Raw genomic sequence first — 20,059 nt, 5'->3', positions numbered from 1 at the left:
TTCCATCATTTGCAGGTACATTTATTTTGCGAGACAATGGAGTGAGCGTGGCAGCTAGCCTTCTGTCCTGCCAGTAAAGGCTTGAAAGATGGCCCACCTTTGATGCCATGTACTCACTATCTGCCTGACCATAGAGGCAGTTACCAAAATATATTGCTGAAGGGGGAAAGAACAAATCGCAAGTGACTAACAGATATATTGCAGATCCGGAGGCATAGTTTATTCCCTTCCATCCCAAAGGAATTTATTTGAAGGTATAGACTATTGTCTGACTTAAAAGCCCACTGGTGTTCCTGTATATGATGCTACTATGGCTGCGGTATGAAAGCGGTTGAAGCGATACATCTGCACAAAACCAATACGCATGAATTTGACGTCTAAACCAGTTTTGGATCTTTTATGTTATTTTCCTCATATTTGATATCATATTTCCCTACAGAAACATTGCATTGTAGTAAACACATCAAAAACAGCCCCGACAGAATACCCAATAGCTTAAAGCATATCTGCAGATGTTCTTGGCAAGCCTAAAAACATATTTTGAGGACTACCAATGGTAACTGAGTTCAAATCAGCCACCATGGAGAACATCCCAGCTTTACAAACTGATATGAATGGCGGGTGAGTTTTAGAGTAGGCAGTGCATGGCTCTGTCTGTGCCCTTACCTCCAAAGCTTTCCGTAATCTCTCACACATATTGCTTCATCCATCTTTGTTATCTCTTCATAAGAGCACCAGCTCTGTATACAAGGCGGATATTTTACCCCAAAGAAATTGTTTCCTTCCTTTTACATTTCAAAAAGTGTTGCCCGTTTGAACATTTCACTTTACTGTCTGATTTCCCGCATATGTAAATTTGGCCTTTTACTTTGCTTTTTGTCCAGAGTGGATGTTAAAATAAGTTTGTTTGTTTATTAGTACATATAGTGATCTATTTTATCTTTCCATAAATAAGATAAATTCTTGAAGCGCATTATGCTCTTTATATGGCAACGTATTTGGTCTTGGTGGACTGTAGCTGCTATACAGCTGTTATTATTATCATTGCTGCTGCTGCTGCTGCAGTGCAACTATGGACTTGCTACTGCCAGTAAATTCACAGACACACTGCTGATAGGCAACAGATACACAGATATGCTCCTGATAAGATATACTGCTGCATAAATAGACAAATCCAGTCTATAAAACCATAAATCCAGTAGCAGATCTAGGCAGGTGGAGCTGGGGAGGTGGAGGGTTTCAGAAGAACTCCTATAGCGCACTGCTGGCATTAAATAAATGCAGCCTTGGTGAGCATATAAGACTTCTTTCAATTCAATTCACATTTATTTGTAAAGCGCTTTTCACGATACATATCATTTCAAAGCAGCTTTACAGAGAATGCATGTCAACATTACAATTTAAAGAATGCAGTTAGCTAATATTGTAATAATTTAGGCAATTAATTTTACAATCACTGTTAGCAGTTTAACTGAAGGTAGAAGCAATGAGCTCCTGGAAAAATGAATTACATTAACAATAATTAGGATATAGAAATTGTGCAATTGTGCAAAACCAATTTTAATGTTTCCAAACTTTTGACAGGCACTGTAAATAGTTAAAGTCCCCTTGTAGTAGGCATGTGACGGTATCAAATTTTCATGTTGTGATTAATTGATGAAGCTTTTTTATCACAATATTAAAATAAGTTGCAAACCATTTTTTGTCAGTTTAACAGGTTTAAGAACTCTTTTTGTAATAAAACAAAAATAACTGACTGAAATTTTCAAACAGATTAAAATGCAAAAGAATTAGGCTATAACGAACAACAAATAACACTTTACTCTATTTAATGCATTAACTAAGATTGAGCAATAGCTACATTTGTTACAGAAAGTGTTATTTTTTGTTAATGTTAGTTTAGAAACACAACTGATCATTGTTAGTTTTATCTCAGGTCCATTAAATAAGTTATTTTGATTTTAGTAATGTTATTAAACAGTAACTAAGAAATTAACATTAATTAATAATAATTAATACTTTATAAGTATTTTTATTGTCAGTTTAGTGATAATGAATTAACATGTTAACTAATGAAGCTGTATGTTCTCAAAGTTTTACTGAACAATAACAAATAATCAGAACATTTCTAATCATTAGGGCATGTTGTAGTCCAGATTAAAATATAAAAATAAATATCCTTTTAAGTTTTTTTTAAGTATTCAGCATTTGGTGCTGTGATGAACAACACTGAGATTACAAAAAAATGAATGGCTGTTTGAAGCATTTTAAAAACTGCACTAGCGCAGTTACTTTGTTTGCATGGTTTCCGTGGTAACCGCTGCACGCTGCTGTTCCATCAGCGCCCTCTGCTGTCAGAGAGTGAACGCGCACTTTCATTCAGCTCGTCTCCTTCACTCGTTCCGCTGTGTGCTTCTCGTGCACGTTGGGATTGTTTACATCTGAGCGCGTGTCCTTTTGACGCAGAATACAGCGGTGTTGTGCATTTTATACGATTGATGGGTTAAGTATTCTTAATTGCCTTATAAAAAATTAATAATTGGTAATAAATTATTATTTATGGTATTCTGAAGTGCCCACGATTACAATATCGTGCACATTCATTATCGCGATTTATCGCATTACCGAATATCGGCACAAGTCTACCTTGTAGTGCATAATTTATCCCTTAAAACTCCTTTTTGATCACCAAAAGTTTACATGGAACCATGAATATGCAAATTAGCCCCGCCTCCACTCACTAACACAAGCTCAGAATACCTGATCCACTCGGTCAACTTCACTGTAATAAATGTTGCACAATGGCAAGTAGAATGTATCAGAATGGTAATGCATTTTATATCGCTATCAAATTAGCCTTTTGCTTGGCTATGTTATCAAACAGCTAATAATGTGTTGCTAATGCTACACAAACCATGTTCCCATTCGCCATCTCAGTCTGCCTTATACGCTTTGAAAATATACTGGGATAACCTGGCTTCACTTGAGACCCCCTGCTTCGCAGCATATATGCTAAATAACTCTAATGATATGCAACCAATCCCATCCACGTGTTGACGGAATTGGTTGCAACATATCTGTGACGTAGAGAACAAGGGCAATTTCAAACCATGTTTTTGAGCCATCTTTGGTTCATTGCAATTTTAAGGAGAAAATACTCAGCAATGGTGCTGACTTATGGATTTGCACATGGTTTATCTTAAAGCATATAGACCACATGTTGAGCATATAAACATAGACATATAAACAACATTAAAAACTTGATTTTCACCACAGGGGGTCTTTAAAAAATTACTAAGTACTAAACTATTAATTTCTTAACCACTAGTATGGTGTATTTGTCTTTTTAAAAACGTATTTGTCACATCACACGATTAATTTTTCTCAGTTACATTTATCGTGATTAGCAAATTTCATTAAAAAGCTGAAATAAAAGGTGCCGCACCTGAAATATGCACTTTCCCTTATACATTATACATTCATATTTAACCTTCACCATTAATTTTTTTGGTGTGTATATTTTTTACATTTCAAATAGTGGCTGAATTTATTGCTTCTCTTCACATGCTGGTCCATGTACACAATAAGTCCTCCTGGCAGGAAGGGAGAGCGCAGCATGGATCTTGTAGCACTCTCTATGTTATTATCATGATCAGTGCTGATTGCTGATTGTTATGGTGTTTGCACCTCTCTTCTATTCAGCCCATGCTGTGTGTTTGGGCAGTGCTGATTGTGTTGATGCTAACACCCCCTCCTAATGGAGGAGAGGCCTGAACACACAAGAGGAGAGGAGAGGTAGGGCCACACCAGACATAATGAACACCAGACAATCAAGACCATCAGTCCACAGGAGAGAGGGAAAAAATCCGTCAAGTAGCCAGAAGAATGAAGAGTGCAAGACAATCTTTTGTCCTCTCCAAAAAAAAAAAAAAAGAGAGAGAGAGAGAGCTTCAATTTCCTTTACCTCTCATTCCCACCTTAAAACACACGGAGAGAGGGATGTTTGGAAAGATAATATACCAGCATCTTATTCTTCGAGTGTGTGAGTGGCAGCATGGAGAGTTACTTTTTTTTTTAACAGATCAGACACCAAATGAAATCTTTTATCCGCTGCTTGTTTTTAATCAACGCTAACAAAAGAAAAGACAGTGGAGAGAGTTTGACCTGCCGTGTTCGGGGGACAACCTCTTTCTGTGGTCACTTTGTCCTTGATTTTGTTCTGTTATTTGTTTTGCTGTTTTAATCTCAGCCAAGTCAATAATATTCTTTGTTGTCTGAAAATGGTGTGTCGAGGGAAAAAAAGGGCTCCCTCTTTTGTTGAAATTACCTGCCTGTGACTTCTCTCTTCTCAGGACTCGGGATGAAGTAATCATTAAATGTTGTTTTCTGCCCACAATTACTTTCCGTTGCAATGGGTCAAACGCAGCATGGATAGAGAAGAGAGTGAGGTGGGATGGAAGGGTGTGCATGTGAATGAGGAAAAGAGGAAGTAGACTTGGAGAAGTTTGATATTGTATATCTGGGCACTCATTTACGTCACCTGAGATGTCAGCTAATATACACAACCGTCCAAAAGTTTGGGGTCTGTAAATTTATTTTGCTCAACAATTCTGAAATTATTCAGTCAAATGTTAAAATATTTTAAAAATGTAATTTATTCCTGTGATGCGAAGCTGAATTGTAAGCATCATTACTCCAGTTTTCAGTCACATGATCCTTCAGAAATCATTCTAATATGATTTGCTGCTCAAGAAACATTTCTGATTATTATCATGTTGATAATATTATTATGTTGAAAACAGTTGTGCTGCTTAATATTTTTGTAGAAATCAAAAAATAAAGAATTAAAATATTAATTTCTTACAAGAAAGTATTTTGGCACTTAAAGAGATAATGAAAAAAAAAAAAAGAAAAAAAAAAAGGTTCCGTCATACTGTCATTCTTCACACTGCACAATTTCACAGATAAATAATAAACCATGTGGGTTCTGCAGAAAAAAACTCCAGAACTTCACTTTTCCCAGACATTTTAGCTATTACTTTTAACCAAGTAGTCCCAAAGTGACTTTTAGTGGTTATGAAGTCAGTTCCACTAAAGTTCACACAGGTGTCCTATTGCAGACTCACCACAGGTGTAGTTTATCACATTAACGTTCCACTAACATTTGACAACCATACAAAGTCCAAATACTTTTTGTTTTAGCCCTATATAAGAACTTTATGGTGTTACTAGTTTTTCAACTTGCCTTTATTTGGACAAAACCACATTCATTTAGCATAAAACATTAGAATGGGAGTAACACATTAATGCACGTACACACCTAAAATTGTTTTGCACATAAGAACATTTGCATGCAATCATTAGTGAATGAGTCTCATTGTGACTGCTATAAATGAAAGGCCACTTTTGATTAAAAATGTGTTGATGTGCCGTCAGTCGACTCCACCCTTTTGAGAGGACAAACATATTTTGTACTAGACATATTGTGAAATATATCACATCTTCATACTGCCACAGAGGTTTTAATTTCATAAGGTTTGGTTTCATAATGTCAATTAAATAATTTCACACTCTTTGGCAATGATTTATAAATCTTAATTCTTCCACAACCAATCAAACTTTATAATTATTGTGAATGCAACATGTAAGCAAACATAATAATTGTCTAATTAAATAGAAAACCCCCTTTAAGTATCACCAGTAACAAAGACAGGTCACTGTTGTTGTGATTAATGTATCTGTATGACAGCACTCTCACTGTGAATGCGCTCGTGTTGTAAGCGATGTCTGTTGTGCAGGTGGGAAAGATTATAAACAAGTAGCGAATTGAGAAAATACAAGTCTGAACATTTGCCAAGCATAAAGCTGATGCTTCCCTTTGTAAGATGTTCTTTTTCATGAGGAGAAATCTTCTGTGCCAGATTTTATTCAAATACAGGAAACTGCACATGTGTTGCCCTGAAGTTTTTTGTTTTTTTTACTGCCGACTAACAGATGGTGGGATGTGTTCCTTACGCATACAGGGGGCCATTATTCAAAAAAAAAAGCCACTCCATCTTCTGCTGGACCCTAGAGCAACTCAGCTGTGCAAAAGTGAATTATAACTTCCCGATGAAATTGTCATGCTGTTTGTCAATCGGTCATTTAATCTCAACAAGGGCATTTTTCATCATATACTATATATAAAATTCCACAATTCTCTATTTGTCTCTATTCAGTCTTCAATCAAGTCAGTAATTGCACTGAATAACAAGTTAGGGTAACACTTTAAATTAGGTACACAAATTCACTATTAACTAGTTGCTTATTAGCATGCATATTAGTAGCATATTTGCTGTTTATTAGTACTTATAAAGCACATATTAATGCCGTATTCTGCATGACCATATTCTACATCCCTAAACCCTTCCCAATACCAAAACATAACCACTATAACAACCACATTATTTAGTATCAGTAAGCAGTAATTAGGAGTTTATTGATGGAAAACACCTAGGTGAATATGTGTACCCTAATCTAAATGTGACCCAAGTTTGTAAAAATTTTTATCTATTTTAATCAAACAAATGACATAAAATAGAATTAATTAATCGCAATTAATCCCACATATGAATATTTGCAAAGAAAATCCCCCAAATTAAGATGATTCCAAGAAATTAGTGTAGCAGATAAGTAAATAGAAATTGATTTTTAAAGTTGGTATACTGTAGGCCTAGTGTTTCTTTTAGTTCCATATCATTGAACATAAGCTATAGCCTAATTCTTGTAGTATATCTGTTCTATTTTTCCAATGTTTGTGAATGTACATGTGGCTCATAGCTGTGTTTTCAGGGACTTGCACTATAAACGACACTGTGTTAGAAGTAGTTCAGCTTTGAAAAAAGAAAAAAAAAGGATTTCAAGAGCCTTTTTTTCTGTTCTGGAACTTATTCAGTGAAAATATGCTTTGCATTTACAGTATAGGTAGAATTCCAGGCATTAATTAGTCCTTGTTGCATTAGTTTACCAACGGATTAGTGGGCATGCATGGGTCTTTAACATAGCCTGATGACATTTACATCGTTAACTACATGGCACAAGCCGATTGGTTCCTGTCTCATTTGCAGAAGCCCTCCACCTTCCCTAGCTCCACCTGTATAGATCTGCTACTCATAATATATATACTATGTGTGCAGCTGGGGCAATACATCGAATCTCGAGCTTAGTTTTTAAACAGCAGATGGCACTATTAAAAGTGCTTTAGAAACACTCATACACGGCCTGCTTCCAGTTCCATTACACACACCACATAAACCTAAAATAATCGTAAAGTTCGAAAATGTTGAAGCAAATTACAAATCTTGCATCAAAAAAGCATTCTGAGCCGAGGTGCAAGTATATTTAACCACTTATGTGACTCAACCGAACATACGAAGCGCTGTCCAGGAGTCTTTCTCATGAGCGTTTGAGAGTGCGGTTAAAAACTAGCCTAGAGCGCCATCTGCTGTTAAAACTAAGCTCAGAATCAATTCGAGAGAGAAAATATCAGAATCGATCCAGATTCATTGTATCGATCGAGAATCGATGTATCATCCCAGCCCTAGTCCTCTATGCCTAGGGTGACCGGGCGTTGCGTTTTTCCCGGGACAGTCTCGTATTTCAGCTCTATTTTTAGTGTCCTGATTTATTAAGAAAAAAATCATGTTTTGTCTCGTATTTCATCTTTTCTAAAATTTCATTACGACTAGGTGATCATAAAACGAGTAGTAGTAGTGTTCTGTCACATGAGAAGAGTCCAATCAATTCGTTGTAGAACAAAATTACCATCCGATCACAATTTGTTATTGATTAACTTGCTGGTAGTGAAGGCGGGATATTCCACCATGAGAAATCTGGTCAACCTATATATGCCACAGCAGCGTATTAGTGCTTATATCGGCAGTGGCAAGTCCCTGTACTTGATCTGCAGCAGTGTAGCAGATACATTCCACCAAGACCAAATACATTAACATTGTCATATTCATATTCTAAACATCTTTATTAAATTGTTTCATATTCAATTATTGCATTAATATTGCATTATGTAAATCTTAACAGAATATTAGTCGACATAAATTCTATTAAATGTTATGTATTTGTTCAATTAATTTATGAAATGTATTATAAATTCTGACCATTAAGATTACTTCAAAAGATAATCTTTAGTTGCTGAAATCCAGAAAGTAGGACTCGTAAAGATCCTGAAAACCTCCCGTAAGTGTATAAAATATGCTGTATGGCTCCACGGAGCCCGGCATTTCCTTAACATATTGCAGTTGCTGGAGTGTTGCATGCCCCTGGCCTCCAGTTGTAATTTATTTTTGCGATGCATGTCACACTTTACATCCCACTGTACATTTGTACATTTGGGACTTCATGAATATATAATAGCAAAGAGCAGCATGAAATCATACGGATCTCCTCTGCAAAAGTAAAAGTGTAAATCACTCATAAGCAGCGATGAAATATGAGAGTGGTGCTGGAGTGGAGATGGTGATGAAATGCATCTAGCCTGGAGTAAGTGGCCTTTCCCTGATTCATGAGAATGAAAAGTGGGCCTCTTATTTCACCTGATGGTTGTGTCCAACCCTTGAGTGAAAAATGGCATCTTTCCCCTTGTAAAACACCCATGGGGTTAAATAGCTCCATTATTATTAATGACCATCCATTTGCCAATCTAGATGTGGAGTCAGAGTGGGTGTGTAATGAAATGATAAAGTCCATGTAATTACAAACTCAATTATTATCTTTCAAATTTCATTTTGTTTGACAGCATGGGATTTGTTTGAAGTTTGTGCCCTTTGTTTAATCTGTATTACAAGCATATACAGCAGGGTCCAAAAGACTGAAAATTTAGAATTCAAAATCTAATTTAAATCTAATTCTACTTCCCTAATCAAATAAGTATATTTGTGACGCTGACAATGTTTTATCCTTCACAGATGAAATGTTCTTGCTGAAGCACGAGATGCTCATTGATCTCAGTAGGTTTAGAGTCAGTTACACAAATGTGTGTTTTAGTTTTGGTTTCCAACAAACACCTTGTTCACCTTATTATTTATTAATACAGCATATTTAGTTAGTTATTCTCTAATGTGTAAATGTATTACTATCTAATTTGTAATGGCAAAAAATATGCATTAAATAAAAAACAATGCTAAATAGCAGAATGTTCTCAGAATTTTGGATCCACTTTCATTAATTTTCACACACACACACACACACACACACACACACACACACACACACACACACACACACACACACACACAAACTTTTGATTTTGCCTCCACAGACTAAAGAGAGTAAGAAACTTTTTTTATGGGGGGGGGGGCAAGAAAGTCCAGCTCTTTTTAAGGTTGTCAGCTGATTAAACTGTAATAATATCCTTAATTTAGTATGCATATTCTCTTTTGTCATGTTCTTCTCTTGTCCCCAAGGGTTCTGACTGTGCTCATATCAAGTGCACCAATTAAATACATGTAAAATTTGCATACATGTCTGAAAGGATACTAAACTTTGATCAAATATGCCACAGTGCACCCCCCCCGGTGGGTATGTTTTGACGCAATGAACTTCATGAAGACTCATTACTTGATCATTTGCATTTTGGAAAAAAGCACAACCCTTAAACATATGCCATGGTCTCTCACAACTAAGAAAGTTCATTCAAAACATACAGACAGCAACAGCAATGTTACACTGATTCCTGTATTACACTTTTGAAATAAGATTCTATGTATGCATTTAATTAAAATTCAAGGCTAAATTCTCTTGTGTGATATAAAGCTTGCTGCTTCATGCAGAAATGCGCTGTAGGTGCTACAGAGCCTGGTTTTTTTAAGCTCTACAGTCAACCAGATAATGTTTAGACAGGAGAGAGAGAGCGAGCGGGGAGAGATGATGTTCTATATTTATGCAATTAGCCCTCTAATTGGTAGTAATGGGTTTGCACATGCTAACATAATGACTTGAGTAATCATCTCTGTGGCATCCTTGATGTAAATCCCATCAAGATATATTCAGGTCGTGCTGCTTTGCTTAACAGCCCTGTCACAAATTGTCATTCGTGCCTATTGTCTGTGTTTATTCAGCATGTCCATGTGCTGTAAGCATTGTTTCATTGCACTTCCTGACCAAGAGTGATTCATACTGTCATACAGCGTGATTTCAGCTTCTTTGCGCAAATGTTACTATGCCCCAGCCACGTGTCTGTTAATTTTATGGATTTTCACAACAACATTTATTGTTGTACAACCTGATATCTCTGTGTATAAGGTTTTGGAACAAAAGACAACGACTTTGCGGTTTGTCATACAGGAGCAATCTGATTACCAATCTCTGACGACAATGGTAGACAATATTTGCAGGGGAAGATTGAAAATATCTTCAAGCGTTCTTGTAATTACAAGTGTGAATCAGCCTGGGACTCAATCAATAACCACTGGCCATTTTGGAAAATGTTTCAATCTACAGACAATTTGCTTTAAATGCGAGCCGTTATTAGAAGTCCTATTACTCGCAGAGTAAATAAGCTTGACATTTTAAGTGTATGTTTCGTGATAACGTAAATATCGCTTACCCCACACAGCATTTACCCAGCCATCTGCAGGAGATCTTTGTGGTGAAATGAAAAGTACTGTCTCTTACCCCTATACGTCGACAAGTATTTATGCATGGAGACCGAAGCACGTGGGGTCTGATTCTTTTTTAAAAGCTCGACGGGAGAGTAGTGATTCCCCCTGAATACAAAAAGCACTTAAACAGCATCAGAGTGAGCCGCTGCCTCAGGCTGACGAAAGCATTCAGCGCTGTCACCCACATCAGTCAAACAGTACTAGTCCCTATGGAGGAGAAACTGATACGGACTACATCTTTGGAGCTGTTTAATGTGAAATATCACATGCGAAAAATAGTAGCTCTCCTGGCTGTTGACATAGCGCCACTGACAGCTCGTGCTGTGCCTCTGCACGCTGGAAAGCAGCGTGGCTTCAAAACACCTTTTACACATAATGTAATTGCGCACATACTCGCCACTGCTTGTGCTGATTGCCTTCACACACACACACATACACACAGACCTGCTGGGCAAATGCACTAAAGGTGTCTACAGAATATACGAATATGTGAGGGCCGCTACATGTGTCTGCCTGCGCGCATGAATCTGTCCACTCTGGCGTGATGCGCTCGGCCCTCAAAAGAACAATGGCTCTGAAAGACACCTCCAATTTCCAAAGCAGCTCTGGGGTGATTTACAGCAGCCTCTGAGAGCGACCTGGCCAGGACTCATTCTGCTTGCTCAGAGAGTGAGTGAGCGGCATCATTTTTCCTTAATGAAGTTAGTGACCCTCTGAAAGGTGACACGTTTACCGCTCCACTGATTTATGCACTGATGCTCTGAGGCAGACTATAGCAGAGTAAGACCGGGAGGATGTGGTCACATCTCTCTCTCTCCCTCTTTCCTCTCTATGTTTTTAGCTTTCTATATTTGTGCTATTCTGTCCAGTCCCCTGATATTAAAACAAAACCTAGTAAGCTGCCTAAAGCACTCAATATACTTTTTTGCACATAGGAAAGGGCATGCATACAGTGCGTGTGATTTATATGTGATCATCAGTACAATATGCTGTACATGTGCAGCCAAATACTTTGTATGCTCAGATCGCTCGTGTGCCTTGAATTTTTTTGCACTGCTTAGTCAGTCAGCAAGGTGAAAACACTGCCAGAGTCGAAAAAGAAACTGTAGAGACGGTAGAGATGGAACAACGACAAACTATTGGAGATGAAACAACAGTAGATGGGGATTAATGCCACATTTAAGATGAAGTCAGAGGTGGGAATATCCAAGTTGAATATTTTCAATTATAGCAAAATCATAAATTAAAGTTCAGACTGTCCCAAAATCGGTATATTGCCATTCAATTAAACTATACTTTATTATTGAATTTTAAATATATAAATGGTACATTATTCCAGACTAGCTTTCTATCTAGTAGTTATTGAACAAGTAAAACAGGTAGGCATTCATTGATACACAAACAATTATTATAGTGTATATATATATATATATATATATATATATATATATATATATATATATATATATATATATATATATATATATATATATATATATATATATATATGCGTGCAGCTAAATACAAGTGTATTTTTACACTCCACATAAACCAGCTCTCTATGCTCATTGATCGCTTCCATCTTGAAAATGACATCAAATGAAGCTTCACATTGAGCTTGGGGTTATCTGACTTGGAGTGGCATGTGACTTTATTTTCCATTAGGAGGTGGTAAAAAACTCAAGTTTAAACCAGTACAAAGGCATTTTTTTATCACTTATAACTTATTGAGAGAAAGTGCAGACATTGGACAAGGATGAAATATATTCTTTGAAGTATTCATTGAAAGGCTGTCTGTTGGGCTGTACGCATATGTGAAGCGTTCGCGTCAAAACTAAAGTATACTTTGGACTTAATTAGGCACCTGCCTTTCAAGGTAGCTTCTTAACCATCATTGATAGTGATTAGGAATGTTCTTGGCATCAACTCCTTGCACCAGAAAAATGGCATTTAGGAGACTTTATTGATTTCAGTGGAGTAAGATGTTATCATGTTGCTAAGCTAACAGCATGGTACTTTAGTAAACATAAAAATGCATAGCATACACAAATGTGAGATTAAATAGTTGTTTTAAAGGTGCCATCAAATTGAAAATTGAATTTACCTTGACATAGTTGAATAACAAGAGTTCAGTACATGGAAATGACATACAGTGAGTCTCAAACTCCATTGTTTCCTCCTTCTTATATAAATCTCATTTGTTTAAAAGACCTCCGAAGAACAGGCGAATCTCAACATAACACCGACTGTTACGCCCCCAATATTTGCATATGCCAGCTCATGTTCAAGGCATTAGACAAGGGCAGCCAGTATTAACGTCTGGATCTGTGCACAGCTGAATCATCAAACTAGGTAAGCAAGCAAGGACAATAGCGAAAAATGGCAGATGGAGCAATAATAACTGACATGATCCATAATATCATGATATTTTTAGTGATATTTGTAAATTGTCTTTCTAAATGTTTTGCTAGCATTTTGCTAATGTACTGTTAAATGTGGTTAAAGTTACCATCGTTTCACACTTAAACACTTGCAGTCTGTATAATTCATAAACACTACTTCATTCTTTATAAATCTCTCCAACAGTGTAGCATTAGCCGTTAGCCACGGAGTACAGCCTCAAACTCATTCAGAATCAAATGTTAACATCCAAATAAATACCACACTTATGCGATTAGACATGCTGCATGACAAACACTTTGTAAAGATCCATTTTGAGGGTTATATTAGCTGTGTGAACTTTGTTTATGCAATGATAGAGTCGAGAGCTCGGGAGGGGGCGGAGAGAGCAAGCAATTAAAGGGGCAGCAGCCTGAATTGGCGCATTTCTAATTATGCCTCAGAATAGGCAGTTAAAAAAAATTATTAAAAAAAAATCTATGGGGTATTTTGAGCTGCAACTTCACAGACACATTCAGTGAAAACACCTTAGACTTATATTACATCTTGTTAAAAAATGTTCGATGGCACCTTTAAATTACACAGAACTGTTTTACTGGGGTTTTTTCAGCAGTGAAAAAAAATTATGTACTTGTACTTAACATTACTTGGATTTATTTACAGAATTGTATTAGTATAACTGTGGCTCAAATCCTGCCATTCCTGTAGCTTAAATGTAAATACCTCATTCTACTTCACAGTTAACATTTTAGGCACTAACAAACACACAAACAAACCAATGAATTTTCATTGAAAATGTTACAATATTATGCAGCCTATGGTTCCAATCATAGATATCTATTGTAGGGTTCTTTGATGATTAATAATATTTATAACAGCTTTAACCAGAATATTTATTTATTTAGCATGTGCAAAGTTATATAAACTGAAGAATATTGCAGTTATAGATGTAGGCCTACATTTACAGTTATAGAGTCAGTCATCTTGTTCTCGAGTGGACCGGCTTTGACCATTCAAAATGGTGGACAGTTTGCGATATATTACAATATCTGCATATAGATATCTTTGGCTCAAACAGTAAATCATGGTGCTAGCCAGACAGCAAGACCATGGGTTCAATTCCCAAGTAATGCATGAATTGCGCAAATGTGTTAAATGCGCTGTAAAATAAATGTGTGAATATTTATTCTGTATTTCTGCTGTTCAATATTTTCAGATTTTCCTTTCCATGATAGTTGCTGGAAAATTATATTGGCTCCTGGTGGTAAAAATAAAAATAACCCTAGCATGCAGGAGAACCAGACTTAGTCCCTTTCAATTATTTCTAACATCTTTACTTATGCAGATATGCTAAATTATTTCTAGATGACAGCTTGGAGGGGGGACCAGCATGAGCAAAGTGATGTTCAGCCAGGGTTCTCCTTTTCTTAGCTGGTTAAGATATACATACGCCGCTGTAGGGCTCCCGTCTGCCTCCGTGAACACTGTTTTACATTCTAATTATTAGAGTTGACAGGCTTTATGGCTGGGGCTCAATACTGAGGCCTTTTCCTTGGCACATCTTGCATGTGATGTCAGAGCAGGTTTAATGAGATAAGAAAGTTTGAGTCCTGTAGTTTACTGTTCTCTTTCCTTTGAGCAAATCACGTTCTGTTGCTCGCAGCTACTGTAGCACGTTTGCCGAACCTAATACTCTAAGTGTCAACTGTGTTAACAAGTAGGCGAAGAAGGAAGAATTGCTGCATTTCTGTTTGATTTATCTTAATTGACTTGATTTAAGGGGGAGACATGAGCATAAGAAAGGTGTTCCACGATGACTGCGATTTAAAATAAACAACGGTTTTAGAGCAGATCATTAATTCTTTAATATATAAAAGCCAATCTCAGACACAAACAACAGAGACTTTTTTAAAGTTTTAATTAAGCTACAGGGAATTCAGCGCATATTGTAGGTAAACACTTAGTACCATGGGAATATCATTTAAATTAAAAGACCTGGTGTTGTTTTTCTCATTATGAGATGAATTAAACATTTATCACTGCCTTTCATTTCTCTCAGAAGCTGACATTTGCAGGTCACCTTTCGATAGCGCCAATTCTTTATTGTCTCCAAATGTCTTAGCAATAAGACAAAGTGTGATTTATTTTGCCTTCTGTGTTCACCTCTTGACTGAGCCTTCGCATTTGTCATTTCATCATCCACAGCTATTGAAGTGAACCTGCAGAAGGCTCTCGCCGAAGCCTCGGAGACCTGTACCCAGGAATGTCTGATCCTGGGTCATTCTGACAGCTGCTGGATGCCGCCAGCGCTGACCCAATTCCAGACGTCCGGCGCCGCCACTCTGCCCTCGTTTGGTTTTCAACAAAGCTGGGCGCGGGGGACCAAGCCAGATGGGCGTCACACCCTTGGCAGGTCAGTGCCCAAAGATGATCTGGACAAAGGGAGCAACCGGCCCCAATTCTACAACACACTTGAGAGACACTGCAGCAAGAAAGAGGATCCTGTCAAGGTCATCCCTCTAGCCAGCTTTTCCGCCACGTCCAGCCCCCAGACGTCCGTGAGCGGAAGCGCCTTCCTGCACGAGCATCAGCTGTAGAAGCGAGGGTAGGCCTCGGAGCACTGCATAATGAGAGTGATTGAAAACGAAAACCTGATGGGTACTGATGAATATTAGCATCTGTCCAATGTTTCATGACACGGCAGAAGTTAAAGCAAAGGACAGTAGCTTTCGAGATCATCTATGAAACTGAAATATGTACAGTAGACAAATGGTAGATATAGACCAAAGTAGCTCCTCAAGTAAAAAAAAAAAAAAAAAAGAAAAAAAAAAGCGGTTTAAATATGTCTTAGTGACAGATTAGTGGCAATTGAGTTAAGCTTTACTGTTGATCAAAAGGGATGAGTTTTTTATTTCATTGTTTGTGCGCCTTTTGAATGTGACTTGACATAGCAAATTACTTTTAAGTGTGTGCTGCTGGAAGAAATCATTGCATATGTTTACATGCACACCGATATTCCTACTAAATTATGAAACTGCAGTATTAAGAAGAAATAAAAACTCATGTAAGCACCATGTTCCTGTTACTTATAGAAAATGTGTGCATATTCCACACATTATTTGGTCTAATTTTAAATCCGTATGCTTGCATTTGAGCAGTTGGTGGTCTTCGCAAGTTTAATTGGCGCTCACTAACAGCAAAGCCAGTGCTTATTTCTTTGTGCTTTGCACATGACTGCAGACACAATAACATAACAATAAAAATTAGGCTCCGAGTTAAGAACCACATTTGGAATATTGCGACGCATGTAAGCGTAGTCAATAAGGTTAAGTGTTATGTGTGAGCGCTGGGTGATTCCAGTATTTCCTTCGGCTTCGGAGAGGTGCGATGTTTGCAGCTGAATTTCCGCCTGAGTCAGTTTTATTCTGCTAAAGAGACCTAGTTCCATGCCTCTTAATGTGCTGCTTACTCTGTCAAGACTACAGATACAGCTAAGCCTCTCTGCAAAAATTAGTCTTGCTCTGTGTTAACACGTAGAAACTTTTATATATTAGGGTGCTTTTTTCTTCTTAAACTTTGACGTTAGCTCTTTTCTCCCTGGTGAGCTTAGAGCCTTCCTCTGATGTTCAGTGTGTTGGTAGTTTCCATGCATCTGACACCCTTTCTCTCCCATTATAAGAAACCAGCTTATTTGCAACATTATCTCATTAGCTGGGGCACAGACATGGCTAAAAAGACATCCTTTGTTTTTTTTTCGCAAAACTACGTCAAGTTTTTCTCTTAATATATACAATGTATGCACCACAATAAGTGCTATGGAACCAATTACAAGAATCTCCCAATAGTATAATTACTTTGATCAGTAATCACTGTTAAAGAAGCAGAGTGCCGCTCTATAATAGCGTAATTGGCTACCTTTTGTATGTGTGTGTATGCGCGTGCTTGTTAGCTAAATGGTGCGCACCTCTTTTTAAACTTATGAAAAAATAAGCGTTTGTGAGATTTATATATAATGATGTCAAAGAAACAGCCTTAAGATGTAGTATGTGTATTGTATGGATGTGATGACTGCTAAGTGAAGTAGAAGTTTGCTTACAATCGTGTCACTTTTTCGTCCAAACATTCAGTATATATTCAAACAGAGACATCAAGTAATCCCTTAAAGAGGCTGTGCGGGTTGAGAAATCAGCACAAATTTAATTCGCTAACGGTTCTACTTAGTATATACTGATGACACCGAAATATTTGGGTCAGTGATCCAAAAAATTACTTCACTATAAAATAGTGTGTGTGTGCCAGTGACAAGAAATGTGTCGCAGCGAAGACGTGTTGGAGTGTGTTGCTCTTTGATGTGAGAGAACTGACAATCGCTCCGTCAGCTGTACCTAAACAACAGTATAAAATCGGACGCTCTTGATTAAGAGGAATAATGGCAGTGTGGGACTCTATCAAAGGAAGGTGCCCTGTCTTACTCTCAAGCTCTTGCATGTCTGCTAGCTGTGACTGTGTTGCTGGGTCAAGAGTATCGAGCGACGGTGTAAGGATGGCGACTCAACTCGCACTCTCCTAATGCACACAATAGATCTGAAAAGCTCAAAAGACAAGGTATATTAGCTGTAGTGTCTGTATTACATAAGACTGTTTGAAAATCTGCTTCTGTTCACTCATCACACTATAGAAAGCACCTAGTTGCAAATTATTGAAAGATTATCATCAGATTTTGGATGTCTTTTGAGCTTCCAATAATTAAATACAATGATTTTTTTTTTTTTTTTTAAGAAGAGAGCTGTAGAGCTTCATAACACATGAAAAATATTTACTTTTTGTTCAGAATTGGATGCTTTTAGAGGTTTTACATTCTTAAAGTCAACATGAAATCAAACCTGACCCTATGAACCCTATTTTAATGCATGTTTTTGTGAATAATTCATCTGTACACATTTTTCTTTAAAGGAAAAAAAAATGCTAATCTACTAGGGGTGTGCAGCGGAGCCAATATCTGTATCTGTAACAATCTCACAATTATTTGTGTCGGTATCTATATTCGGATAAAACCGAAAGTGGGTGGTGCTCTAACCGGAAGTTTGTAATATTACACTCTTAAAATGCTGGGTTGCAAATGGACAAATCCAGCGGTTGGGTTAAATGTTTACCCAACGTGTTGAGTTTTATTTAACCCAACTACAGCAGGTTGGGCAAACGTTTAACCCAATCACTGGGTTAAAACAACCCAATTTGTGAGTCCATTTTTAACCCAGCATTTTTTAGATTGTACTTTTTTTTGTTTTAAATGTAATTCAGTTTCCTTAATGGTTTTCATTTAACAAATATGCCTTGTATAACTTTTTTTTAATAATCATAACATTTATTTAAATATCTTCTAATATCATATCAGAGCAAATTTGAACAAATAATAAAGAATACATAAATGCTTGCCATCTCCCATGAGAGAGTGAGACAGAGAAACATATATAGCATATCATATCGTACAAGGGTTAAAACATTTATACTAGGTGTATCAAGTGGTATAAAATGTTTATTATTCAGTATCGTAGTTGATATTACTCTTGATGGAGAGAGCTCATTTCTGAGAGACGTGCAGAGATGGCAATGTGGCTATTTGGTTTGTAATCATGCTGTGCTTATTTCATTCATTTGTGTATCATATTGTACAATTAAAGAGACATATCAAATAGTAAAAAAAAATATATTACCCTTGCCAAGCTATGAATTTTGAGAGACACACGGAGACAGCAACATGGTTAACTAGTTGCTAACAATATAAAACTAACATTACATAGTTTAACCATACATATTTTGGTCCAGTGACCTGTCGTCGTCGGCAGTGAATGTGTCAAAACCCAATAGAAAGTCATAAAACTTAAAATGCACACACAAACGTCAACTGTCAGCTGTCTGTCACACAGCCGCTAGCCATGTAATGACACTCGGCTCATTGTTGCCACGTCTGGGATTGGGATACTTTTACACTTGTGCTGTGAGTACACTACTTTTGGATTGGTTTTGTTGCGCAGACCTGGCAACCCTCCACTCCAAAACCCCACCCCTTTCATGCACTTCGAAGTGTGCGGCCCCTGAATTGGGACACAGCTAATGAGTGTCTGTCTGCCAAATATATTATTTGGTAGAATTCATTATTCGTTTTGAAGCCATTATCCGTGCATTTCCAGCCAAGGTATTCGGCTTCGCGCACAACCCTATAATCTACGTATACTTTAATTAAAACATAAGCTGCTCTGTTTCTTTCATTTTGCATAACCAGGTGTAAAACATTCTGGGATAGAAATGAAACCACTTGTCATGGTCCGGTCATATCCTGATTGATAATAATAAAGGGTTAGTTCACCCCAAAATTAAAATTCTGTCATTAATTACTCACCCTCATGTCATTCCACACCCGTAAGACCTTCGTTCATCTTCGGTTCGGAGCGTGTATCAAACTGCCAAAGTCATGTGAACCACTGAAATTTCGAAAACTTTTGAAACACTTATGATGTAACAAAGCCTTGTTTACTGAAATCATGTGACTTTGGAAGTTTGATACATGCTCCGAACCACTGATTCAAAACAAAAGATTCATAAAACTTAGAAGCTTCATGAAGCACGGTTTCAAAATCACCCATCACTAGAAATTGTTGAATAAAGTCTGTATTTTTTGGTGCACAAAATGTATTCTCGTCACTTTATAACATTAAGGTTGAACCACTGTAGTCACATGAACTGTTTTAAATGCGTCTTCAGTAGCTTTCTGGAAATTTAAAATCTTGCTGGCAATGCAGGCCTCACTGAGCCATCAGATTTTATCAAAAAAATATCTTAATTTGTGTTCTGAAGCTGAATGAAGGTCTTACGGGTGTGGAACAACATAAGGGTGAGTAATTAAAGACAGAATTATTCATTTTGGGGTGAACTAACCCTTTAAGCTTCGTCTGTTTTTTTTCCTCATTGAATATCCCATTTCCCTCAGAAATGTACTACAAATA

The 20,059-nt window shown here is 37.1% G+C and overlaps 1 protein-coding gene across 1 annotated transcript in view; it reads left to right on the top strand.

Annotated features, from left to right (window-relative positions):
- The window catches only part of pcdh11 (protocadherin 11), a 200,775-nt gene extending 185,479 nt beyond the window's left edge, over positions 1 to 15,296 (top strand). Inside the window, exon 5 of the mRNA XM_067369416.1 lies at positions 15,261 to 15,296. Coding sequence (XP_067225517.1) covers positions 15,261 to 15,272 — 12 coding nt within the window. The 3' untranslated portion in view covers positions 15,273 to 15,296. The remainder of the gene's footprint in view (positions 1 to 15,260) is intronic.
- Positions 15,297 to 20,059: the final 4,763 nt, after the last annotated feature.

Source organism: Chanodichthys erythropterus, chromosome 1 (assembly GCF_024489055.1).
Source record: "Chanodichthys erythropterus isolate Z2021 chromosome 1, ASM2448905v1, whole genome shotgun sequence".
Lineage (NCBI taxonomy): Eukaryota > Metazoa > Chordata > Actinopteri > Cypriniformes > Xenocyprididae > Chanodichthys > Chanodichthys erythropterus.
This window is presented reverse-complemented; position numbering and strand designations above follow the sequence as displayed.